Source organism: Berghia stephanieae, chromosome 1 (assembly GCF_034508935.2).
Source record: "Berghia stephanieae isolate SIO BIC M18660-M18661 chromosome 1, UCSD_Bste_1.3, whole genome shotgun sequence".
In the NCBI taxonomy this organism is placed as follows: domain Eukaryota; kingdom Metazoa; phylum Mollusca; class Gastropoda; order Nudibranchia; family Aeolidiidae; genus Berghia; species Berghia stephanieae.
Genome location: NC_088360.1, coordinates 43,164,095 through 43,191,640, shown reverse-complemented (window position 1 = coordinate 43,191,640; position 27,546 = coordinate 43,164,095). Strand labels below are relative to the sequence as shown.

Genomic DNA, 27,546 nt, shown 5'->3' with positions numbered 1-27,546 from the left:
CTAAACGTTATGATTGATTGCCAGGGTGGTTCTATACCTAGCAGATGGGTTTTTTTTTTTTTTATGGGTCTTGGTAACCTGTTTGCAAATTGGCATGCTTTCAACCCGATCTTGAAAGGTTTTGGCCTAATTCCCCCTACTAAAAAGCGATCGAACGACGTGAACTTACGTCGCTATCGAATTAATTTCTCCCACTGTCCACCCCTTGGAATAACAATGTAAACTTTTTATAGCAATAATGTCCACCCACTAACACTATCATGGTTGGCAGTTGGTATCTTTGAATGGAATGGAAAAGCTAGACTCTAGTTCTGATTATAAGAACGAAATTGTTATCTTCCGAAACGATCATCTTTTTCTCCACTCTTCATTTCTTTCCCTCGTAAAATAGAAAACTCCACAGGAAGTAAGCGGTTGCTACTTACGCCAGATTCATAAACATGTAGGTACATATTTTAGTGAAATACAAAATAAGGATTTATCATAAAATGACTTTACATATAGTTTTATCACTTTGAAAATGTGTTCTATTTAGACATCTTCTCTTTAAAATAGAAATTTAAAGAATTGAAAATAATCTGACATAGCCTTATCCGTTGATTAGGATCAACCCGCCTCTAGCTCCTACTCCTCCTTGGCCTTGGCCTAACCTGCCTTGGCCTGGGACTTGGACTTGATGAATTCTTCTCTTATCTAGATTCTAGTGGATTTAAAACTAAACGGCACAAATAGTTTTCGGTACTTTCTTTTAAAAAAGGGGTCCCTGCCGAGCAGAGTGATTTTACCGATGTTTTGTTGGCCAGATGTTTTATGTTGATCTGTTGATCAAGATAAAAATAAACAGCAACCAATTTTTGTTATGGCTAGACGTCTAGGTGTCAAATAAATAAAAAAAAATTGCGATGAGTATCAACGCGCTCAAAGAAAATGATGGGATATAATATGTACATTGCGATGTTCACATTTTTCCAGGTCTGATAACCCAAATTGTTATGGGCTCTCAAACAGAAATACTGGAATACTCTCAGGCTAACGCAAAATGGTATCCTTTACAACAATGTTAAATCATTAAATCAAGCCCATAGTTGCGTCCCTTTATCAGATCTGCTAATCTATACAAGTCGGTACATTGCCATCACAATAGAATAGAAATGCATAAGGTTGCGAGAAAAGAGCTTAGAGGGGTAAAGTGTAAAGCATGGAATTTGAAATAAATAAATTACAATTTGAATCATTTTCTAATCGAAGTGGCAATTCGGACTCGAGTCTAAATAGTCTCCCGTGGCTGATAAATAGAAAAAGAGCAGAAGAAATTCTGTTTTGCCCATATCACACTGATCAGCTCATACTCCTATTCACACAATCAGAATATTTGATTTTTAAATTATTTATTTTTGTCCTGATTTTATTTGGACATCGTGTTATGTTGTAAGAAAAGCTTTTCATTTATACCACAGTTACTTTATCTGACTTTTGAAGAGTTTTAACTTTTTTTCTTTTTAATTTCTCTGGAATTCTAATTGATCAATGATTTTGTCTTTCTCGTCAAAAAGAGCAGGTTTAGACTTCCTGTTGATAGTTACTAAAATCGTAATTTTGGGAGACCTTCCATAAGCTACTACATCCCAAGTATTCTTGTTCTAGAAGGGGGTTTGGGAGGGGGGAATTATTTTTTTTTAAATCTCCCCCCTCCCAAACCCCCTACACTAGAACTTCTAGAAGGGGGTTTGGGAGGGGGGACACTTTTTTTTTGAAAAGTCCCCCCTCCCAAACCCCCTCTATAACATCGGAAGACTTGGGATGTAGTAGCTTATGGAAGATCTCCCGTAATTTTGATTTGCATTAATTTTATGTAATTATCAATAATTAATTTTTTTTTTTTTTTTTTTAAATCTATACTGCCACGGGAGACTATTTAGAATGAATCCGAAAAATCTGTTGATTGCACATGCACATTGGAATTCGAGTCTGATAAGTCATGGGAGACTATTTAGACTCAAGTCCGAATAGCCGCAGCCTTTTCTTATATCATATAAGACTAAGTATTCATAAGCAACTTACCCTTTACGTTGGATGAACCCATATTACCGAAGTTCCCAAGTGTCATAGTTTTGACACCTGTTAGTCATATGACTTTTGGTAATCCACCCCTACCCCCGTTCCTGATTATATTATGATTTTTTTTTTAATTTAAAAGATTCCTGATGTCTTGGAAAAAAGTTTGTTATTTTTTTTTAATTCTTTAAAACATCCAATGTGGCAACCTGGTTGCCAGTCAAAACATTGGTAAAATTACTCCACTCAGCAGGGACCACTTTTTTTTTAATGAAAGTACCTAGTTTTCTATCTAGTAGTCATGAGAGGGAAGTAATTGCCAATTTGTCTGTGTCACTTTGTTAACTTTGATTTTGCCATGATAATCATCCAGTTAAAAATCTCAAATTTCAAACATTTGCTCTTGATCCTTCTTATTCATGTTCTTATTTGTAGGAAACATAACCATAGTCCACTGATAAATACTCCCATTATCATTGTTAAGAAAAGATCAACTCGAGGCTTTGTTTTATTTGGGGGGGGGGGGGGTTAAATCTCTCAAAAAAACAAAACAAAAAAGAGGAATATCAAAAGAATGTATTCTAATCTATCATTACTGTAATTTCTTTAATATCCTTTTATTTGAATTTATCAAATCAATCAGGATGTATTTAGTTCAATTATCAACAAATTAATTTACAGTTTCTCTCTTTGTTTTAAAGCCCGACTTCCAAAATGTCGCGTCGACCAAGCAGGCCTTCTTCGGCCGCTTCATACAGCAGCCGAACTTCAAACCATTCTGATGTTGAGCTCAAGATGGAATGCAGAGCTGTATTTTTAGGACAGTATGATGATATCAGGGAAGAAATCCAATCTAAAGAGGATCTGCGCACATGTAAGCTTTAAGAACTTTAAAAAACATGATTTTAGGGTAATCTTAATTAAGCAGCTTTGAATTTGATTTTATATCTACTACTGCTGCCATAATGAGCTTTAAAAAAAAAAAACATGAGCTTTTATATAGAGCAATATCCACGAAATGTGCTCAAAGCGCTTTACAAGGGGTCCCTGGCCAATAGCAACATTTAACATTTAGGACGGGACATGACACCTGTTAGGCGATGTTATAATTTTTTTGGACAGAGACAACGCTGTTAACGGCCAGGTACTCATTTTACACCTGGGTATGGTGAGAGAATATGAGTAAAGAGCCTTCTCCAAGGACTCAACTATCCTCCGAGCGAGGCTCAAACCCAGGACCTTCCAATCCGAAAGCGAGTGTCATACCACAAGACCACATGGCCACACTAATCCAGGGCTGCCAGATGATCGCGGAACCTCGAAAATTCGTGGTTGAAAGCGGTTTCGCAAATTTTTGAGGCCATTTTTTTTTTTTATTTTAGCGACTTTTTTTCTCCCGAAAATTAACTGGCGACATTATTATGCTTAGAAAGAAGATCATTTACGATGAATGAGGAGAGATATGTAGATAATATTAATATGGGGCAGTGAATGGTTACTTTTTGAGGATTAGTGGGGCCTTTGAAATTGACGTTGCTTAGTTTGTTTAATGTATTTCTTCTGCACAGTAATCCCTCTATCTACTTTGCACTCTCTTGTTTAATGTATGTATTGTACAAAAATCTTTACTAAATTGCTTATATTGAAATGCTAATTTATAAAGAGTAACATTTTTATGTACCTTACCTACTTCAAAATTCAGTTTTCATCGTGATTTCTGAAATTCAGTTCGTGTCCAAGAGACACCCCGCTTGGTTGGAGCGGATTTTTCCAAACCTGCCTGGCAGCCCTGTAATCACAATTATGGTCAAGGAATAATGTGACCCAATGGATCTTGAGGGACCCGAGTCTTCTAGTACTTTTATATATGTATTTTCATGAGCTAGATTACTTTCTCACATAGACATCAGGAGTGGCTCCATTTTAATTTAAAATGTTTGTTTTCATGGATTATCTTTATTGTTTTTAGGATTGCCCGGATGACAGCATCTTGCAATGCTGCTCGAGAGAGCCAAACAATATTCAGTTCATTTTGTTTCTTTGTTGGTTTTGTTTTTCACGGCTATTGCCATTATTAGTTATAATAGTTGGGTGCTTCATTCTGCTAGAACAAAGTATTTTGGTCCATAACTTGTTACTCTCCAAGTTGATTGGATCACACACAGGATGGGTTTGTTTGTTTTAGTTTTTGGGGGGGCAGGGGGAGGTGTTTATATTTTGTTTTGTTTTGCTTTCATTTTTTGGGAGTTTTAATTTGGAATTTTAATGTGTGCTCTTATCCACTACGCCATAGGCAACAGTGATGTTATGGTATCATTTTTAGGTATTGGAAAGTTAGGAGCTTAAAGCATTGGATGAATTAATTGAAGCACATTTTCTTGCCTGCTTCACTCACTTTTCTGAATTAAAAATTCACCCCAAATACTAGAGCATTCTCAATGTCTCAATCGTTTCTATGTTACATGTTTGTGTTGAGAATATTGGCTAGCTTAAATGCTGGCCAACTAACTTTGCAGCGTTTGTGTATTTTGAACCCGTCACCTCAAGAAGTTGGGGAGAGAAGGCTCAAGTAAGACTAAGCTTTGAAGCGACTTCTTTTGGGGTCGTGGATAGCTCATACGGTAGAGTCATGATCTCCCCGGCCAGGCAAAGTTGTCGTACCAATAATCCCGCGGGTTTGAGCCTCCATCGCCACTGTGAAGTTTTTATTCTCTGTTGTCTTCTGGCACTTTCCTACTCACTTGATTTCTTGTTATTTGAAAACAAAATTTAGATCATTCGAACTTATCTTCAATGTCAGTCATCATCTATTTAAATTCAGATAGTTAAATCACATAATTAAGGTTGGGATCGGGAAAAAGGTGAAATATTTAAAATTTAGGTCTGATCAAAGGTCGCTATTGGTGCTAATCAATATTCAACCCATTATTCAACCCAGAGTTTGTCTTCCTAACTTAACATAGTATATTACCATTTTGAACAATAGAGCTATAAAAAAAAACGATACAACTCTGGCCTTTTTGAACTTCATGTTACATTTTTGTTACTGTTCTCTTTGTGAAAATAGTTTGGTCTCTTGTCATAAACCCATGAATATGTGGTCTTGTGGTTTGACACTCGTTTTCGGATCAGAAGGTCCTGGGTTTGAGCTTCGCTCAGCGCATAGTTGAGTCCTTGGAAAATGGTCTTTACTCATATTCTCTCAGGTGTAAAATGACTACCTGGTTGTTAACAGTGTTGTCTATGTCAGAAAAAAAATTGTAAATTCGCCTAACAGGCATCATGTTTTGTTCTACAAGTTTCATGTTGCTGGTGGTTAGGGACCCCTTGTGAAGCACTTTGAGCATGTTTAGTGGATATTGCGCTATATAAAAGCTAAATTTTTCAAAAATAGATATAATAAAATTAAAATACGATTTGAAAGAAACAGTCTTAAAATATCAGTTTGTTTTTTTTACTTTCAGTACTACAGCAAACTGGAAGAAGTATCAGTCAACGAGGAGTACAAAGATATTGGAGTAATAACACAGGTAACCATGATGATTCATGATTTCTTTTTTTATTAGCAGTCTGGCTAATAGTTCAATTGTAAATGAATGTGACAATCTTTTTAACAGACCAAGTTCAGTCTGAGACTTGCCAATTTTTCCCCAATCAACTTTTAAAAATGCAAAAAAAAAACTGTGGATAACAACATCACCTGGGACTGTCAAAGTATGTTGTTATCCAGGGGTATTGTTAATACGGGGTTTTCAAGTAGCAGGAAAAGAGGCCTGGTGAGACCCGTGAATACATAACAATGCGATGTGCAGACCAGTGCCTAAGAGAGGACAGGTCCCAACAGTAGTAGAATGTTTACAAAGTGTATTCCGGTTACTCTTTTACTCTCTAATATGTATTGTCATTGTTTTGATAGTTAACAGTGCTCGAAAGCCATTTAACAAAACTAAGAATAAATCAAGAAAATCAAGTGTCAATATGATAATACTGCACACATCTAGTTTTGATTTTAGTTAAAATCCATGCAATAATGCTGATGACTTTTGAATGTTTATTTAAGTGCACCAAAATTTACAAGCACGTAAAATTAGTAGATCCACATCTTGTGATATTAAAAACAAACTAAGAACAGGTATTAACCTTTATTAAACTTAATAATATTAAATTGGGACTGATGTTTAGAAAAACAACAGATTTTTATAATGAAAATAATAAAGTGAAAGAGGCTGTTACGTTTTCTCTGCTATTCCAACATATTTAAGACCATAAATATCTATAATTGCCCTCACTGGACACAGCATTACCTGATATCAGTTAACCTCCATTGACCTCAGACAGGTAGATAACAGGGAAGGTTGAGAGTTCCATCCTCTGATAAACTTCTTTTGATGTGGTTCCCTTATGAACTAGCGCTGATTCCACACAGTGTAGTAAACATGTGTTCTGATTAGTCTTTATTGGTTAAGACTACGAGATGACGATGGTTGGGTATCAAGCATCAGTATCAACTGCCAGTTATTGTTAAAATGGTGTCGCTAAACTGGGGTTTCACAAAAATTTAGGATTTTTATTACTACTAGCATATATCGAAAAAAATCGGGTCTAGAGGTCAATGTCGCTATCAAGGGGTTGTTGTTATCCAGAGGTTGCACTGTATATATTAATCACTTTTAACATATTTAATGTTAATTAAAAGACACGCCTTCATTTTGAAGTCCATTTGCAATTTTACAATGTGGACAAGGTCATTTAAATTCTGTAAAAACAAACAAATTGAAACAAAAATCCAGTGCCTCTATCAGGATTCAATATGTAATTCAATGATCCAACAATAGATGACTTATCCTTTGTTATTAGCTCGTCCCAACCCTCCATTGGTTATTTTTTGATCTAGTCATACCCATAAACATATATGGCATATATATATATATATATATATATATATATATATATATATATATATATATATATATATATATATATATATATATATATATATATATATATATATATTTATATATATGTACATATATGGTGTTGGAAATCTTGTTACTCCTGGAGTCTTCAGATGGTTAAGATGTCAGTACTCTCTTCAAAATCTTGAAACATAAATAAATCTAGGGATGCAATAAATGCTTTATCGGTTATTTGAGTGAATATGGTAAGAAAAACTGGACTTCAATTCACTACTATGGAGTCCGACATAACTCATTCTAATAAGCCTTTGACCTCTCGCCCTCTCCTCCCCCATCTCCATACTGTGGAGGTAATGGTTCAATTAGCTCAGTTGCACTTTGTGTAAAATTCTGCACGGTAATTAATTTTAAACATAAATACTATGTCACAGTCATAAGACCCATATCAAAGAGGGGTTTATATCGGTTTCTGTAGCATTTAACAGACAGTAACAATTGCATGCAATCTTTTCAATCGGAGACTTCTCTATTACAATGTACTTTCTGCCAGATATAACAAACGTAGATACCCAGTCACTAATGGCTGGATAGGAAGATCAGAAAAATGTCGACTGCTTCTGAGTTTGATATTTGTAAAGCAAATGTTATTTCACTGAGAAAGATTGTTTCCACGTTTGTCTAGTGCCTTGGAAAGTGAGGTAAAAACTCTTCTCTTTCGGCATGAACAAATTTAGGAATCCCTTTTTTTAGGAATGTTCATACCACACAACCAAATTCCTCTAAATCTTAAATCTAATCAACCTTCATTTATTGCACTGGGCCTTAACAACTTTGGAATTAAAGACAATGTAGTAACAATTATATTCTTCATGAGGTTTTGATTGTGTATTACCTATAGCCTATGATCGTAGGAAGCCATATCGAAAAGATATGGTGTTCTTTTAATTTTCTAGCCATTGATGATTTCTGTTATATGGCATTATATGATCATCTGGAATGGGTTTTTATGATAAATTCAGTAATATTTAAAACATACATAAAAAATGCTTGAAAATATATTTTTTCAATTAACAATGTAGTCTATTCTTGAAATTCAATCTTTTATGCTGCTTATCCTAACAATTATTTCCTATTTCATTTTCAGAATCCTTGTTATTTGATGACTTTGTCGACATTTGTCGAAGAGAACCAGTTACAACTGAAGATGATCTCATGAAAGCATTTAGAAAAATTGACATCAATGGAGACGGTTATATATCTTTGGATGAGCTTTATAAGATTATGACCTCAGTATGTCATTTTTTTACTCCAACATTATTTGTTTAGATTTGTGGTCTTGTGGTACGACTCTTGAACTCTGACCTATAGGTCCCGAGTTTGAGTTCTCTGTGTGCATCACAAAATTGAGTCCTTAGAAAAGTCTATTTTCTCACATTCTCATTTAACCTACAACAACATTATCTCTGTCAACAACAAAAATTGTAATAGTGCCTTATGGGTATCATGTCTTGTCTTACATGTTAGTGTAAATGTTAGCTTTTAAGGCGCTTTTAGCACATTTCGTGGACATTGCGCTATTTCACTGTAGAAAAGCTTACGTTATTGGGGGATTTTTTTAAAAATTATTTGACCATAACTTAAGCTTAATCTCTCATGTGGTTTTTGGGGGGTGGGGGTGGGAGGGGGAGGGGATGGTTTGTTTGGTTTTTTTTTGGGGGGTTGTTTTGTTTTTTATTTATTATATATAATGATCACACTTTGATTTGATTTAAAAAGTGGCACAGTATTGATTTGCTTATCCTATCATCTTACTTCCATCGTTGAAATGTCATATCTATTAGGCTGTTTTCTATCCAAAAGCCTTTTTTCTCTACCACCATCCATATTTGCCATTAAGCAGGATCGTTGAGACTAACCTCCGCAGTAGAATTTTAATCCTATATTTTATTCAAAGTATGATCATGCTGCTTCCTGCTTCTGTTGACAAAAAGAAAAAGAAAAAAAAAAGAAAAGAAAAAATCTGGCAAACTGTTCAAACTCAATTTTTCACTACAATTATTTTATTTTTTTTCAAAATCGTTTTTAGGGAGGAGAAAAGATGTCTCGATCTGAAGTCAAAGCAATACTTGATGAAGTGGATGAGAATAAAGATGGCAAATTGGACTACAGAGAGGTTTGTATTCTGGGTGGAGTTTTGCTAAAATTGATCCCCAAAAAATTTGCCTCTTCTTATTTTTTTTCAATTGACTTTTTTATTTAAATTGAGATTTTAGAATACAAATTATATATTATCAGTAATTATGATTATTAGTTGAATAATTGTCGCAATCATACATATTGTCTTTGTTTGGGGTTCTTTTTTAGGTTTGTTATGTATTTTTATATTGTTTTGTTTTGTTTGTGTTTGTTTTTTTAGGGGGGGTTGTTTTTTTTTGTTTTTTTTTTATGTGAGGTTTTTTGTTTTTTTTTTTTTGTGTGTGTGTGTGTGTGTGTGTGTGTGTGTGTGTGTGTGTGTGTGTGTCAAATCTTCTATTAGAGCCAATACAATATTTTAACTTCATCTAAAGAATTGAAAGAAATTGTGATAATTATTTACCAGTTGTGTGTTTCTGGGGTTTAACTGTATGATCTTTGGCTCACGACACATAAATTAAATTCACATGTTTAAGCATGTAATAGACACCTCAATGGTAGGCCCTTTAAAAAGGCATTTTCTGCAGTTTACTCTGTTCATCCTGTAGTGATTGAGTAGCTGTGTATGTTAGATATTTCATAAATTACTTTGCAATAAGACATTTGTCCTATCCAAAAATTAACAAGAACATTTTATTGTTCATTTAAGGCTACTGAAACCGAGATAATATCTGGCTCCATTTGCCTTATGGATCTGAATGACTACTTTTTACTCATTTTGATCAATGCCTACATAAGTCCAAAATAACATGCAAAGTAGTCAGTAAGAATACCAAAGTCGAAGCGAGAGAGAGAGAGAGAGAGAGAGAGAGAGAGAGAGAGAGAGAGAGAGAGAGAGAGAGATCTGTTAATATTTTATTGTCCGTAAGTGGAGATGATGACTTTGAACTTTTTTTTTTCAATGAAAACCCATGGTCTTGTTTTCATTATTTCAAAGCTGACTCAAGTAAGTACAATTTTATTTTAAAATCACTTGGGCATTGTCCTTATTCAAGTGTGAAAATTACTTTTTTTTCCTGAATATGTGGATAGCACTCCAAGATAGCCTTCCCCACTACATCTCCACATTGTTTTATGATGTTTCATTTAAGGAGTCTATACAATCTGATAAAAGTTTTGTTTTCAAATTTCAATTTTTCAATCTGATCACTTTATCAATAAATGTATTTGTCCACTTAAAATAAGAACGGCTTTTTCAGACTCAGACAAAGAAGATCGTTTGAAACTTACAAGAACTATCTGCAACTTAATGTTTTTGGCAATACAACCCTTTATATATTCAGGGCAGTCCAAAAAAAAAGCTATTCTTATTATTTGATGTATCACAAAGAATTTAACAGAAAGAGGAAAGGAAAACACTAACTTAACAGAAGTTGTGAACCGTAAAATTATTTATAAAAAATGTAAAGGAACAGATTTGAAAGAGAGCAAAATTTGTTTTAACACAAGGCCGTTATCTTATTTTGATGATGCTTAATTGATTTTGTCTATCATCCTTCCTCCCTCCCTTCTCTTCTTCTCTCCATATATCCCCCCCCCCTTCTCTCTCTCTCTCTCTCTCTCTCTCTCTCTCTCTCTCTCTCTCTCTCTCTCTCTCTCTCTCTCTCTCTCTCTCTCTCTCTCTCTCTCTCTCTCTCTCTCTCTCTCTTTCTCTGCCATGCAGAATTGGATTGATAGCTGAAAATCTTTCTGAGCCTTGGTTATTAAATATAGAAATGGAATTCTTTAACAATTGTGATGTACTTCAAAAAGATCACTTTACTCATCATCTTACACGCTTTCATTTCAAGCTCACTTTCAATAGGTAAGATGCAGTTGATGTCACATTTATTTTTCATTGCGTATATAGCTAGCCAAAGATGAACCATTTTGCTCATTGTAGGTTATACATGCCTTTATTGGTTACAACTATTTACAGCCAGAACTGGTGAGCATTTGGTTGAACCATACAATAGTGACTAAAATCACAAAATGTATCGTTGAGAGTGGTTTGGGCTGCCTGATGCCTAGGGTTGTAAATGGTGAAAATGGAAAAGAGGAACATTGAACAAAATAAACAAAATAAATGTTGTGAGAATTGCAACATGTGTTCTCCTTTAGGGACTCTCTACTCACGCACTGACAATGTGCTTTCATTTCATTCATACTACATCCACCAAGGAGAGCATACTCTAAAATTCTCACATTTTATTTATTTGTTTTCAATGTTTTTCTGTTTATGTTTGCTGATAAAGGGTTTGCACCTGAAACTTCCATTTTTTTTTTTTATCTATCCTAAGACATTTTCACCTTTTTGTTGGTAAAGTTTATAACCGTTTCACTCAGAAGATTACAATTATTTGATCTAAAGTAGTTCTTTAGAGCCATGCTACCCATGATGCAAGAATTTTCAAGAGCCTTAAACGGACAATAATAATTGCCTGCTTCTCTTGGGATAGAATACTAGTTTTGCAAAGCTACTGATGGGTTAAAAGAAGAGTCCGAATAAATCTCTTCTGGTTCTGGAATCAATCCTGTCCCTTTGCATATGAGTCAAATGCTCTAACAAGTGAAATATTCCTTACTGATTCCTCTGAAATAGTTTGAAGAACAGAGATGTGACTCACCACCTCAACACTGTATTATGTCAGGATGAATTGGACTTATAAAAGTGAATTTAGGTCTAAAATGATAACAAATTGGAGAGCGTATTTGCATGGAGATTTTACAATGTAAGATATTTTTTTCATTCTTCACCATGACGAAAAGAAATTAACCCAAAGTTTCATATCCCCATGGAGTTGGATTTTATCCCAGTTTCAGTAGTGTGATATGGACAATAAGAATTGCTTGCTACTCTTTGATTAGTATACTTGTCTATTGCAAAGTATTTTCCACCAGATCTTATAGACCCAGCTACCCAATCACTGTTGGGTGGACAGGGGGTCAGAAAAAAAAATCTCAACTGCACCCGGGATCGATTTTGTGAAGTATCATATGTGCGGCTATAAATTAATTTCCAGTAAGAGCTCGTCCCGACCGAATACAACGTAGAGGCGGTGGGTCACAAATTACATTATAGCAAATTTTTTAATGGAAGAAACTGAAATATGATTTCAATGTAAAGTCAGTTCTTTTATTTGATTATTTGAGATAATTACAGTTTGAATTTTTATAGGTATTTCATGCTACCATTCTAGCTTCATGGTCCATGAAGGCAACTTTTTTTTTTAATTTACATTTCAGATGCAAATCAAATGAAGCTATAACTCTGATTCACTCGACGATACCAGTTTATGTGGTCTGAAACAAAAGATTTCATAGCTTTTGACAAATTCTTTTTCAGTTTTCCAAAATGGTTGTCACAACAACAGAGGATTTCAGAAAGATGTCTGTCAAAATGATGGAAAAGAAAGATAGAAAAACAAGAAAACGAGAAGGTGAATCTGGATCTCATACTCCTAGAAGGGGTGAGAAAATTGTCTACTCCTCCAATGCCATTTTAGATTATAAAAGTTGAGAATCGTAGTGTGATAAAGCTACTGGGAAATATAAACTAGGTAACATACTAACTCAATATGAAATACACAGTCATTGATAATTTTGGGTAATATCTCTTGTCCGTTTTGTTAAGGGAGGATTTACTCATAAAGTACTGACCCTTATTGCTCTAACATAATTTTACTATTAAAAACACTTTCAACACATTTGTCAAATTAAAGAATCCACTGTTTCGAAAACGTCACTATACTTTTCTTCATTCTTTAGATGAGAGACCATCAACAAGAGATCGAGATCGTCAGGAAACTCGACCAAGATCTTCTGGAAAGGGGCGATCACAGCAACCTAGTAACCTTAGTGTAAGTATAAATATGTAATATATCCTTGTGCTTCTGGAAGCTAGAGCAGCACAGGTTCAATTCATATGTATTCTTGCTATTTACAAATTTAATTAATTCATGCATTATAATTTATCTTATTTATTTTAAATTTAGGATATTTGGTAAGCCAGAATGTTATTATTGCTCTGTCCATTCTGCGAGGACTGGATAGCTTGGTTTTATTTAGATTGTCATGACGTTTTCCCTCTTTGATATCATTAATGAATTGTAAGCATTCTTTATACAGTTACATTTTTTAAAATCTGGAATCATGCGATCTGGATATTCTAAACCACTAATATGGGAACGATTTAGAATAGAATATTACAGAGTGTATTCCTCCATGAATTGAATTCTTAATGCATAAACCACCCATCACCATGTTGTTCTTGCTGACCAATTAAAGAAAAATACAATTTGTATCAGGCAGGGATAGAAGTTGGCAACTCATACACCCACTATCATGTAATCATGTAATATGTCTGTACTTTAGGCCAATAAATAAAGCCTCCTTAGTTTAGTATCTAATACTGTACTTGGGCAGAGATGTTACAGTAGTAAAAAAGATACACTGTTAACTGTTATAACAAAATAATCAATGCCCATATATATCACGTCGAGGACTAATCAAAATTTTCAAAATAAAAATAAATAAAAGAATGAATACAACATAATTGAAAACGGAGAAAAAGTGGAGATGATTGGTTTACATAGACGTGACTGCCTTATATTTATTCGTTTTAAACAAATATTTTGTACACCAGGAATGGACTGGAATGAGCTCCAAGGGAACATTTTTCCTTGATGATGACAGTGGATTTGCAAGTCATGTGTACAGCCTTACTCTGACTGAAGACACAGATGTATGGATAACCATAACACCGCTAAAGATTGCAGAGTCAGGTACGCAACAATGCAGTGTTATTTTTAAAACCTGTAATATGACTATATTTTGTAAAGCCAAGGGTTTTCCAAGAACTATGTGTTTTGTATTCCTATGCCCCAGATGATTTAAGCTTTCTTTAATGTATCAGCTGGTGAAATATGTATGTCCGTTGCCATAATTATATTGACTTTTTTTTTCTTTCATTGTTGTAAATTATTATTTCAGCTATATTTTAGTGAAGTCATATTCAGCTAATGCCAATTTGAATAATGTTCTTGGACAAAAGTGTATGAGAGTATTGAATTCTATTAAGAAAATGCGCTATAGAAATGTAGTGCATCATATTTTTTTTTCTTTACTTTTTTAATTTTCTTAATTAGAAATCTGATATTGTCTTGTGTTGTCAAAAAAATTCTTACTTTGTAACCGTGTTATGTCACTATTTTACTGTACAAATTATTATAGTTAACTTTCATTTGGATTCTGAAATAAAAATTTTACTACTTTTTTTTTTTTTTTGGACACATTACATTTTGATATGTGATATCATTATTTTTGCAGGTGAATCACTGGATGGCACAGTTATAGACACAGCATTATTTGTTATGAGCGAAGACGACAACTCGTGCGTAGCCTTTACAGAAAACAGAGACAGTAAAGGGGTTAGTGAGTGCTTTGGCAATAGTTTATCAGATTAATTCATTTTGGTATCAGCATAAGAAGTTTTCTAAAGTGCTAATTTACTCACATTTTTGTTTTTTACCTTGTCTTTGAATTCCAATTCTTCCAGGAGAGCTTACTTTCATAATCTTGTTGGCTTTTGTTTTGTTTTGGGTTGTTGGATTGTTTGTTTGTTTTTTTTTGAGTGGGGGGGGGGGGTTGTCGTTTATTGCTTTTATCCATTTTATTTTGCCAAATTATGACCGCAATTAAATATCGATTCTGATCATAAATTTAGGTTAAACTGACATAGTCAATGAATTAATCTTGTGTGCTCAATTGAAAATCACAAATCCCTCTTTAAGATTACTGTGTCGTGTAGAAACGCTGCTGTGCAATTTCACTATGATGTAATTTGCCAAAAGCAGTAGTTCAATGGAAAAAATATTAATCGTTGCACAATTTTGTGTCAACATCTTTTCTTCTGGTGCAGTTCATTTTGTATAAGTTTTAGCTAGGATCTTATACATTTTTTTTAACTCAGCATGAACAAATGCAAGTGTTTAGATCTGACCTCATTCAACTTTTGCTAGGAAATACTAGTACTCATAGATCAAACATGTTAAAATGGGTACCAAGCACTAGCTTTGTGTGCTATCATAACATTTTTAAAAAACTTGATCAACGAGGCGTAACAAAATTAATACTCATTTTCTTCTGTCCCTCATCATCAGAGATATAGTTTACGATGTTCTCTGCCCATGGGTACCTACACACTTCTACCATTCACCACTGGTTGTAGGTTGAAGCCAAGGAGAAACTTGTCAAGTAAAGAAGCCAAACTGATCACAAAGGACCGCGAGAATAAGATTGTAATAACAAGAGCTTTTAGGTGAGGATTGATAACTTTGTTTTACTGCTATGAATCTCGGGAAATGTTATACAAATCGGTAAATGCTTATTGAGAAAATTGCCAGATTGCTGACCTGGCTCAAATGTTAAAAATTAAAATTTATCCTTTTATCAGGGAGGTGATAGTAATTGTGGAGGAAACTGACAGTGTTTAAGACTTAAAATATATGGTTTACTTAATCATGATAAAGAATTATTCTAAAAGTTGTAAGCAGAAGGGGTCTTGATAGTCAGTTTGTAGAGCACCCTCTTCACGAACTAAAGGAAAGGTTGGGTCAAGGTTTTTACCTATCCCTCGGTCCACCAAAAAAAAAAAAGATTTTTGAGTTAGGTCTGTTAAATCTGGCAGAAAGTGCTTCGCCATATTAATCAATGTCCTATCTAAAGGGTAGGATAGCAATTTTTACTGCCTGTTTCATGTTAGAATAAATTAGGATAGACTTATTCTATGAGCCTTCATAGTTCTGAATGACAATTGCCATGTTAGCAAACTCAAATAGCACTGGCTATGGCTAATTTTAACATCGAGATTAGAAAAGACACACAGACCCGTGTGATACATACATTCTGAACAAAAACTTTTATACTGATGGAGGTTTAAATTGGGACTTAAAACCTATTTCATGTAGTATGGAAAGATTATATAGTGTCAAAAAAATTTTATGAAGTTTGACTTTTTAAATCTTGAAGTTTAACTTTCTAAAAAGATGATATATTTTTCCCCAAATCAGCCATCGAAATTTACAAAGTGGAGTGTTACTTAGTTCTAGTACCAAATGTTAGGCTGTTCATCATTTGATTGAAAGGTGCAAACGCATGGTCGTTATGAAGATGTAGGACTGTCTATTCACTTCCTCTAATTTTTAAAAATTTAAAGAACATATAATGTGAGGTCCTCAGCAGCTTTCTGACCTTTATAAACCAGTACTTTTCTGTCTGCTTTCTCTCGTACTTTATTTTACTGTGCCTTTCAAATTCGACCATTCAATGTGCTATATATTCAGTGAAAAAGGAAAATGAAATGGTATTATATGACCACAGAGAACTAATGTTTGTTTTGTTTTGTTTTTCAATTTGCGATGTTACAGAAAAGCCTTGGAAGAAATATTTGAAATGGCTGATCTAGATAACAACGGTTTGCTGAGTAGAGAAGAGTTCAATTGGTACAACATGAGAACCAGCGGGGAAGAAGTAGCAGATGATGAATGGCAAGTGGTTGAAGGTAAGAAAGACCCCCAACAACATGGAGTCCTTAAAAAGTGAAGAGGAAATAAAAATGTGGGCGGACTTTAAAGTATTTATCCCACAAGATGAATCAATCGTGTATTAATGGAATATTATATTGAAATGAACAGGTGACAGTTCTAATTTGATGCTGTTGTCGGAATTTTGAAAGATAAGATTACTGTTGGCCATCCCTTTTTCATTTTCGTTTTAAATCAAAGTCAACTTTCAATTGATAATATAATGCACCAACTTCATTTATTCCACTACTGGCAGAATGGGACATAACAAGAGCTGGGATTGAACGAGGGAAATTAAAAATAATTAATCATGATAACGGAATTTTACAAGACCTCAGATTTAAAAACAAAACTGTTTATTTTATGTTACTGATTCTTCTATCATTATTTTATGTATGCGTGTTATTATACCCTTCTTAGAATCTGCAGTGTAAGAATATAAAGTTTAAAATTTTAATACACCCTTTGTAAAATTTCAATATTTATTATCCAACACGATTGATTAAACTGGATTTTCCTTCACTCCATGAATATCCATATTTGGGTAGCAATCCTCATGTTTACTCTCATACTATTGTAGGTGATATCTGGTGATGATTTTAGAGTTGGATTTTTTTTAAACATTTCGTAACATTACTTCTACTTATTATTTCTGCAATTAAATTTTAGATTCTCTGAATTTGGTGTGTAAAATAAAGAAGAAAAAAAAAGAATGATACACTCTCTACAAAATGTACGAGGGTGGGATGATAAATAAGTTTGGTTTGCCAATAAAGCAAACAAAACTCATTGCATTAATTTGAAACTCCACAAATATACTGAGGTTCAAGGCTTTATTTTGATGTATGATTTATACATTTGCTATCAGAAACAAAAGCTATTACATTACAAAGTTATTTATCTGCCCACCATTGTATATTGTTATATTTTTTTTATTTTTGGTAGATAACATTGAATTAGAGAGAGGAGAAATTACTCGCGGTGGCTTTGTCAAATTGAATGAGATGGAGGCAGATGACAATGAAGGAGAGACAGAAGATTTGTGGATCACACTGAATGGCATGGGATTTAATAAATCCCTTATTCTTGATGAAGTGAGTGAAAGCTTTAAGATTTTACTATTTCTTTCTTATTATAGATTTGCATGTGTAATGCTCAACAATCTAATTATGAATACTGAAATATCCAACTTCTTAAATTTAGACTAAGCTTATCAAACAAGCTAAATGATCGATCATCTAGTCGTCTGCCAACATTTGCAGAGAATCTGTCTACAATGAAAATCATCTGCCTATTTTTAAACTGCATTTACTTTAAATCCATTTATTCTCTATTATTTAGTTTTAGATATCGAAATGCTAAGTATTATTTATTGTTAAAAAGATGATTTTTCATTCATTTCTGGTAGCTCCTTAAAATCTTTAAAATCTTTCTGGATAGAAGATGAAGTGCGTTGGTGATAATCGTTGATTTGTAAGAGACATAAACCATGTCAATTAATAGATACAACAAGTACTAGTATAAATACCAATTATATTATTTCCTCTTTGCATGTGCCCGCATTACACACCTAGTTGACGTTTGTGTGCAATAGTGCCAGCCTTCCTGTCTCTCTAGAAGGGGCAATATTTGTTTGATTTGGAAGGTTATTTAATGTAGGTAGTTTTATGTACAAGTGGAGAGAGGATGGGGGGGGGGGGGGAATTTTTCTTTATAACTGAGAATCTAAATTGGATTGCTGTTGTTATGATAATACATATGTTAAAGAGAGAGAAAATTGAGGAATGGGATATTTTTTGTTTTTCACATTGTCTTATAGTTTCCAATGTCATCAAACTTGATGTTTCACTTTATTTTAGTTAACCGTATAAGATTGCATGCTTTATCTGATATTACTACAAAAAGAATAAATAGATTATATATTTCTCAGGCCTGCCCATTCATGCTCAAAGTTTACACCCAACACTGCCCAGATCCAGAGCTTGTCGTGACTGGGCTTGAGTCCAACAAAGATAAAATCACTGAAGTTGTTACAGACTTTGTTTCACGCAAGGTAAACTATTGTGTTGCATGTCATGTTGCATTGGCTAAACTAAAGGCAAAGTGAGGTACTGAGTTGTAAGCTTTCTTTAACTGCCTTCTTTTATCAATTTCATTATTATTATTATTATTATTATTATTATTATTATTATTATTATTATTATTATTATTATTATTATTATTATTATTATTATTATTATTATTATTGTGACGAAAGATTTTCTTTCACTGCATGATTTCTTTATCATTCGTCTGCGTCTCATTCAAAACCACTTCAAATCTAGTGGACGATATATATTTGCCAAGGCAGATTAACACCTCGAGTTAAAATACTCAAAACATGGACAGTCTTTTCTCCAATAAAGCTCTAAATTTTGCAAATGGAACAAATTGGTCAATAGGTGGGAAACCTTCCCATTGTATAACGGAACACTCGCTTTCAGCTTAAGGCTTATTTACCTGTTCAAATTGTCTGCCCATTGTACCTCCTGCTAATTACCTTTTCCAAACAAGACTCCAACGTGCATATGCCCTGAGGTTCTTGTCTCGTTCAAGAGTAGCTAAAATTGCAATTAAGTTCTAGCTCTCCGTTAATTTTTCGTTACTCCGTATTAATCAAAGCATCTAAATATCATTGGCTATCTTAAACAGGAACATTCTTCTGATTGGCTATTCCCATAATCCCAACGCGTCCCTTTAATTCACAAAATCAAATTCATCTCTGAATTGAACCACACACACGCTAAGAATCCCAAGAAAGAAGAGCTATCCCTCCAATTTCAAACTTGTAAAAGTTTTTCTCCTCTCGGTTGAAGGTAAAATGAATTATTGGTTAACATTCAAAGTGGAATGAGATATTACTATGAATTTAATCTATCATTACTATTATAGTTTGTGTATATATTTTAATTGTGCTATTCCATGGATGTTCGTAAGTTGGAATACCTGTACAAAACTATATCTATATGTATCTTATACCATAGTTAACATTTGTTTATGATCATTATTTCATTTATATTCAATATGTATATTGCTTGAATGTCTGTACTCTACAGCCAATTGCCGGCCACACATCATAACCTCAATTATAATTAATAAAAATAAATTAAGAAATACCAGGGACACAACCCTGTTAAATTCTCATCATGTAAGACAGCTCGACTGTCAGTTGATGTTTGATACAAATGTAATAACTACCATTATCATGGAGTTACTGCTTCTCCTTGCCTTTGTCGGCAAATAAAGGCTATTATGATGTGTCGCTCAAGGACGATCTGGTGGCGAAAGACAAACTCGATTGGCTCTAATACCTTGTTGTTTTAACTCTTAATTGAAGGTCCTTGTCCTTGAAGCACCCAGCCCGTGCCTAATCCCTGCCTCCCAGTCCATACATAGTGGTAAACCCCTGATGTCAGTCATCGTCGACACCAGAACATTCCTGTCAGACCATAACTACAACACACTGTTGTGAAGTCCAGAAAACCCTGCAAGCAGGAGCCAACCCTGGAACTAGCTGATACATTTGCCTCAATCAAGCAAGTCGGCTGGATAAAGATAAGCCAAACGGGCTTATACCATTTTCAAATTTTCCACAGACACAAATGATTACAAACTAAATCAATCAATCAATCATAAATAAATCAATAAATAAATCAACAGATAAATAAATAATAAATTAGATCTACTCAATTAGAGCTATTCTTCCTGATATTAAATAAATACTCATTCTTTCTATCTTTTCCTGGTACAATCTAATTAAACTTTATGTATAGAATTGTTATTATTGTATTGGGCGTTATTATTGTCTTGACTCACTTGTTATTAATACAATTAAGTTATAAGGGACCCTAAGGCAATTCTTAATCACCCCTAGATTAAACCAGAGCCGTTTGTGGTATAGGTTGAGTGGTGCAGCTGGTAACGAGAGCCATAGCGCGCATACTAGTTTGAATCCAGACCATTGAGCTATCGGTTGGACTCGATCCCACAAAAATAACACACAACCCGCCAAAATTATTATTATTATTATTATTATTATTATTATTATTATTATTATTATATTATTATTATTATTATTATTATTATTATTATTATTATTATTATTATTATTATTATTTATTATTATTATTATTATATTAGATAGATCACCACTTGAAATAGCTATGTATAAATTGCATAACCCTCTCGTGTTCAGATTCTTTTTGGGGGAGTTGATAATGAGTTCCCTATATGGCCATGTCAATCATGTAGACATTCTTTGATGATATAAGCCTACTCTTTGATATCTGCAGTAGCATTTTCGTTTTCTACGGTCACTCATGGCTAAACTCCGCCCAGAAACGATTTCATAGGTCCATCCATCACCAAATTTCAAACTTTTGTTCTCTTGAGTTCTTAAGTTTTTTGACCAAAGAACGATTGGCTACTGAGCATCTTGACCCTTCAATGATTGGTCGTTCTGACAGCTCACGTTTCAACAGCCATCAACAATGAATTGAATCATCGTTGAGGCAGTGGAAGACGCTCATCGCATAGTTGCATTACAATCACCACGTTAGTGAATAAATTATCCAGGCATGGTTGATCGGTAAAAAAGCCAAACTATGTTCTAGTTACATTTGAAAGAAACAAAGTATATCACTGATCTCGTCTCAATCAAGAAAATCGGCCGATAAATAAAAAAGTTGCTAAAAAAAGCTAATAAACAAAAGCAATTTTTAAAATCAAATTTATTCGTAAAACAGTTGGTTTCAACCGATTTTTCTGAAACAAAGACCAATGTACTTCTTTTTTCAAGCTGATTTCAGCAATGTGACTTTCAAATTCCTCAGAATTATATTTTTTACTTTTAGATTTTAGCTTTAGTGTTATATTCCTTGCATAACAATAGCGTAATACATTGATGGGGAGAAGCGTCTTTGTTTCGTCCAGCTGGATAGATAGCCTATGATTGGTCGAAGACTTTGAAATGCTTGATTCACAATTCTACACGAATGGACGGTGGCGGTAGATCAAAGAGGTGTAACAAATTTATTTACCGACTATTTTTCCTGGTGCTAAAATTACAAAGTAATAATTTCGCATCAGAAAAAATATCTCTGAAGTTCCTATCTCTTTATTACAATAAAATTGATACCTCGAATGACAAAATGACCCACAAATAAGGGAGTTATAAATTATTTTAAATATTTTTTAAAGTTTACAATAATTGTCTTCAAAGTCATTTTTCATCACCAAAGTCGTAATTTTTTACCAATTTTTACCAAACAAAGTGCAATGTCAATGATTTTCACCCGCAAATAAAATAGGATCCAAATCGCAATTTCTGAAACATATTTTCTTTTCTGTCCGCAAATTTATAAAAATCAAAGCTGAAAACATCCTGCGACAGTGACAGGGCCTGTCATTTCCTTCACAACGATTGGATTTTACTTACTGAGGCCAGTCTTGACTACCCTGCCCATGAATATTTGGCCATTGTCGTTTTTTGTCGGATTGAATCTTAAAGAGATAATGATTTTTGTTTTTTATTTGAGATATAGTCTTTTAACTGGTTAATGGTTGCCTTTCTTTTTTTTTTCAAATTCATACAAAACTATTATGAGACACCGTTCTTATGACACACAGTGGTTCTTATCATTTATCTTATTGAAACAAAATTTCTCTTAGTGGGGTGCAAAATATCAAAGGTCTTCATTGTTCCCAGCCCAATGAGATCCACTGTATTGGACCTCAGTTTCAAATAAGGAATATGAAGTAAAGATGTCAACCATGCGGCTGTGTGGTCTTGTGGTATGACACTCGCTTTCGGATCGGAAGGTCCTGGGTTCAAGCCTCACACTCGGCGCATAGTTGATCCTTGGAAAAGGCTCTTTACTCACATTCTCTCACCATCCTCAGGTGTAAAATGAGTACCTGCCCGTTAACAGGGTTGTCTTAGTCCGAAAAATTGTAATATCGCCTACGTTGCTGTTGACCAGGTAGCCCTTGTAAAGTGCTTTGAGCACATTTAGTGGGTTTTGCGCTATATAAAGCTCAATTTAATTTAATTAACCAATAATTAAGTTTTCATTTAATTTATTTTCAGGGCCAATCAAACAAGGTTAGGGGATCAAAAGATCTTCTAATGCATACTTTCCAAAATGACCACAGAGGCTTTGTGGTGTTGGAAAATAAGGTGAGAAATACTGCACTCTTTGCTACAAAGTTGTAGATCTCTTAAATATGATTCGCCGTAAAAAAAAAAAAAAAACCCCCGATAATGATAGATAAACAAATAAATTCTGTATTTGCTTCAATTTTCAATTTGAAATGCCAGTGATGTATTTTGTCTGTATCATGCTTCTCTTTTGATCAAGGCAAGTGCCAGACAAGTCCACAAAGTCATTTGAGATCATTTTGCTTAACAACACATTGTGAATTTTGGTTTGATGGGAGTGTTTTAAAAAAGAAAAAAAGAAAAGAAATAAATACCAGTTATACCTAACCATATGATAAGGGATAATTTTATTACCCGAAGATTGAAATGAGATTTAAACCGCCATACAACTTAACCATATGATTAGGGAAACAAGATAATGCTAGAAAGCTTCTTTTCTTCTTTGAAAAATAGAAAGACAAATTCACCCCAGTTTGTAAGGAGTAGTTTTCACAGATCAAATTCAGTAATGTTTGTAATATAGACCACTCCGGATAATCACAACTCGGTTAATAGTAACCTTTGGTTAATCGCAACATTTCCCAAGAAACAGAATTAATTCTAAGTAATCGCAACAAATTTTTTACCTTAAAATAAAAGTGTCAAATTCACGAAATCAAACAAACAAAATCTCGTGATTAAATTTATCGGTGAAATCATGGCAGGTTGAAAAATCGAGAGTGGGCGGGGTTTAATACTACAGTAGTGTGTTACCATCCTATTAGAGACAAAAGAAGGGGGGGGGGGGCTTGCAGTATGAGTTTGTGAGGTGACCATTAGATAGGAGGCGAGGGGACTGGGCATGGTCTTGACAATAGATAGACAATGATGGTTGTAAAGAGAGACTGAGTGATATCCTTTGTTTTGGAATTGACAACAGTGCATTGTGACCAAAAGGTTTGGTGAAAGCTTATTGCCTCTCACCACTGCTAATCTCTTTGACTCTTTCAAATGTTGAGAACAAAAGAGTGAAAGTTAATCCAATCTGAATAAACTGATGTCGGCTTGCATCAAAGCTCCTTTAGCTTGCCAAAATATGTACAGGGCTGCCAAATGGTTTTTTTCTTTCAATCAAATTGCTCAGCCTGTGGTGGGCTAAGAACAATCTTTACGACAACTGGTTTGAGTTTACCATATATATGATTATATGTATAAAATGTTGCACTAGTGGTCAGAAAACTCTACTTCGGTTAATTGCTGCATCGGTTAATCACAACATTTTTGCTGATCCCAAGATGTTGTGATTTTCCGGTGTGAACTGTACCTGAAAATATCTGCTGTAATCTCATTGGTTGAAACAGCTAATCAAAGGCCTCTAGGGTAATAAAGTTACTGCTACTCCTGAAAAAATCGTGATTCTGAATGGGACAATGTCTCGCTAATCAATCTTAAATAAGTCCTTGTCAATATATCACATTTACAAACATTTCTTTCTTTAACAACCGAAGGTAGTAACACTTCAACAAAATTAAAAAGTTATCACAGGTGACCCTGATTGTTAGCATTTTTTTCAATTCAGGGAAGATCAAGGAGCACTGTTGAATTGGATTGTTCAAGAAGTTCGGGTGCTGTCAGCCATACTGGTGACCTGGTAACTACAGTAGCTGTTGGGGGACAAACCAGAATGGTATGTTGTTTCATTTACTTTATGTTACTTGTCGAAGGGTTAATACCCCTTCCATAAATCTCAAATTGTTACATAAACTCTCTTTCTTGCTAAGAAACTGTAAATAGAGGGAGAAAGATGGGAATATATTTATAGAACTGACAGCAATGAGGAAAAAAATACATTTTTCTTATCATTGAGAAAATGGATGAGAGGCCCATCATATCGTAGATAGAATGTTGAGATAAGTTTTTTTGCTTATCAGTTTGGAATTAATTGTTTTAAATGGAGGGTTTTTTTTTTCTTTCGTTTTGATTTTTTATTTTGGTTTCTTTTTAAAAAACTGGTTCATATTCTAAAATCAAATTTTTCTCTTTTTTTTTTCTATTTGGTCGTTTTTTAATTGTGCACATCTGCCAAGTTTTTTGTCATTTTCCATTTCCTTTTCGTTCTTTTTTTTTTTTTTTGTCTCCAGGTTGGACACTACCTTTTGCCAGCAGACGATGGCAGAGAATTCAATGTTGTTTGTGAAGAAACTATTACAAAGTGATTGTCACAGCTTTGTTTTTGTTTTTTAATTTTCTTGTAAAAAAAATAAAAAATTGAGGGTTACTGTACATAAATGTATTATTTATTAAAATCTATAGTCATAACAAGACCATTCATTCCTTGTAATTATTTATATTACGACTACACACAGGCTATGGACTGGTTTAAAGCGTGAAGTAAAAGCCGAGCCTTATTCAGTATGGCAAACAATAAATAGAACAAAAAATCTGTATTGAATGAATTTCATGTCAAGTCTATACTATGAATGAATGTGGTTTAACATTTTTCCTGCATTTGTTTTTTTTAAAGTTCACTTTTCATGCAGATTGTATTAAAACATCTATGTAAAATTTTCCAAAACAAATGTTAACATATACAGCGCATTTCCACAAATTTACAAAGCTTAACTCACTGAACCCTAACACCGACTATATCCGTTATTTACCTGGGTTACGTTTACCCCATGTCTACTTATTACATTTTTCTGAGACAAATTATAGGCGTAGCATCAAAGCTAATGTTTTTAGTTTTTACATGTTTTGATAGTTGTATAAAACTATCTATCCACACACTCATTTTTAATAGATTTTTTTTTTTCCAATTTTGAAAAGTAGCAAAAATCTCTAGGATTGAGTTAATGTGCTTCACAATGTTTCATTTATTCCTCCAGCAGACCATATGAAATGTCCATTTCATACAGTAGCATTAGCCCATTACTCTTGCATATTCGTCATTGTCTATAGACAGATACTCATTCACACCTGAGACAATGGGGTAATTTGTGTTAAGGGCCTTACCCAAGGTCACAACTCCGGAACCAGAATTATTAGTCATCTATCTGGCCAATGACCACACTTAACAACGCTTGAATTTTGTGAAAAGACAAGACACTGCACTGCTGAGCCACCAACCTTTATTTGATACAAGGGGAATTTATAAGTTTAAGCCTGTAAGGTGGTAAAAGATATAATTCGAGACACAATAGAATTCACTTTTTATTTATCTATTTATATATCTACTTTCATCTCACATCTTAGATTCATTCGACTAGATGCTGGGAATTTTAATTAAAATGTACTGGTTTATTTTTCACATTCTTTTGCCTCAATGTTGTTGGATTTTGATTTTGCTTTTGTTTGTTTTCTTTATGGGGGCGGGGATGTTGGGGGGGGGGGGGGGTAAACATCTACTATACAGTTTTAAAATTTATTTACGATGGTTTTGTGATGGCCATTCCTTTCCTTCCTTAACCCCCACAACTAACTGCATTGTGTTACGGTTAAAGCAGGGGTCATAACACTCTAGGAATTATCGATGATTTTCTTTTAAAAATTAAAAAACCCATTTGTGATAACCTTCATGTGCTTTTTCATTGTGTTGCTAATTTTCATTGTGTTTTTTATATAAAACTGTTAGGTACCGTATCTAAAGTTGAAAGAAATAATAATAATAATAAAAAGAGATGAACTAAAAACAAAAATTATATTAAAATCGCTGAAAACGTTTTTTGTTTTTTGGTTTAGGTACATTTTCTTCTGTATTTGTATTGGCAATTATGGATGCAATATTAACTTTATACAAATAGTTGTTTGACATACAGTAGAACCCTTTTGTACAACCATCATTAGAATAAGGACAAACTTGCAGTTCATGAATGTGTCTACAAATTTGATATTATAACTTTTGCTCATCATAGAGTTTGCAATAAGTGATGTTGGCTGTCTAGCAGGGTTTTATTATAAATGTGTTTATTGCTCAATTGTGGTACTAGTACTACTATGTTACTGAACATTTCATTTCTACCTTCCTTAATAATTATTGATTCATTGACTCATAATCATAGTAGTCCTATAGATTTCACACTAGCAAAGGTTACAGATATATTGAATAAAAATTCGTTATTGATAAAAATTATCTTTTTTTTTTCTTTTTTTTTTTTTTTGTTTTGTTCGTTTTTAAGGGTTTTTTTTTTTTTTTGGCGTTTGCGACTCACTTAGCTCATTTCAGCAGTAAAACAGAGGAAAATGGGTTAGTCAAGAAATTCTAGATATACAATTAAAAGGACATGAGAAAAATTAAGACAAAGAGGAATGGTTTAAATGGGGAACAGATGTAGAATCCAAAAGCACACTACTACCAGTGTACTTAGTTTGAGACTACCTATAAATCTAATCCCACTCTAATGTTTACAAATCATATGTCCAAAATAATATATATATAAATATAACAGTACATAACAGAGAGATGGTTTACAAGAAGAAAAAAAAAATAACACCTCCAGAAACGAGTACTTTACATTGGACTGTTTCACTCTCAGCCAAGGACTCTGGCCAGGGCAATGACAAACCAAGAAATCTCATTCCAAGACAGAGGTAGAAAGCAACTCGGAAAACAGATATAGGAGGATAGAAGACACAGCAACTGACC

General features: G+C 33.8%; 1 protein-coding gene across 3 annotated transcripts; it reads left to right on the top strand.

Moving 5' to 3' along the window:
- Nucleotides 1-390: 390 nt before the first annotated feature.
- LOC144975290 (EF-hand calcium-binding domain-containing protein 7-like) lies at nt 391-27,030 on the top strand. 3 transcript variants are annotated; one of them, XM_078919257.1, is made up of 16 exons: nt 391-442; nt 2,757-2,929; nt 5,520-5,585; nt 8,116-8,261; nt 9,058-9,144; nt 12,490-12,583; nt 12,912-13,003; nt 13,789-13,927; nt 14,472-14,572; nt 15,305-15,462; nt 16,571-16,704; nt 17,672-17,820; nt 18,657-18,779; nt 22,854-22,943; nt 24,484-24,591; nt 25,046-27,030. In XM_078919257.1, exons 2-16 carry the CDS (start codon nt 2,770-2,772, stop codon nt 25,118-25,120), a joined length of 1,722 nt encoding a protein of 573 aa, XP_078775383.1. In that variant the 5' UTR covers nt 391-442; nt 2,757-2,769; the 3' UTR covers nt 25,121-27,030. The 3 variants fall into 3 exon arrangements, with proteins under 3 accessions (XP_078775383.1, XP_078775365.1, XP_078775374.1); XM_078919239.1 differs by having other exon boundaries at nt 12,490-12,613; XM_078919248.1 differs by lacking the exon at nt 391-442 and adding an exon at nt 449-738 and having other exon boundaries at nt 12,490-12,613.
- The last annotated feature ends 516 nt before the right edge of the window (nt 27,031-27,546 follow it).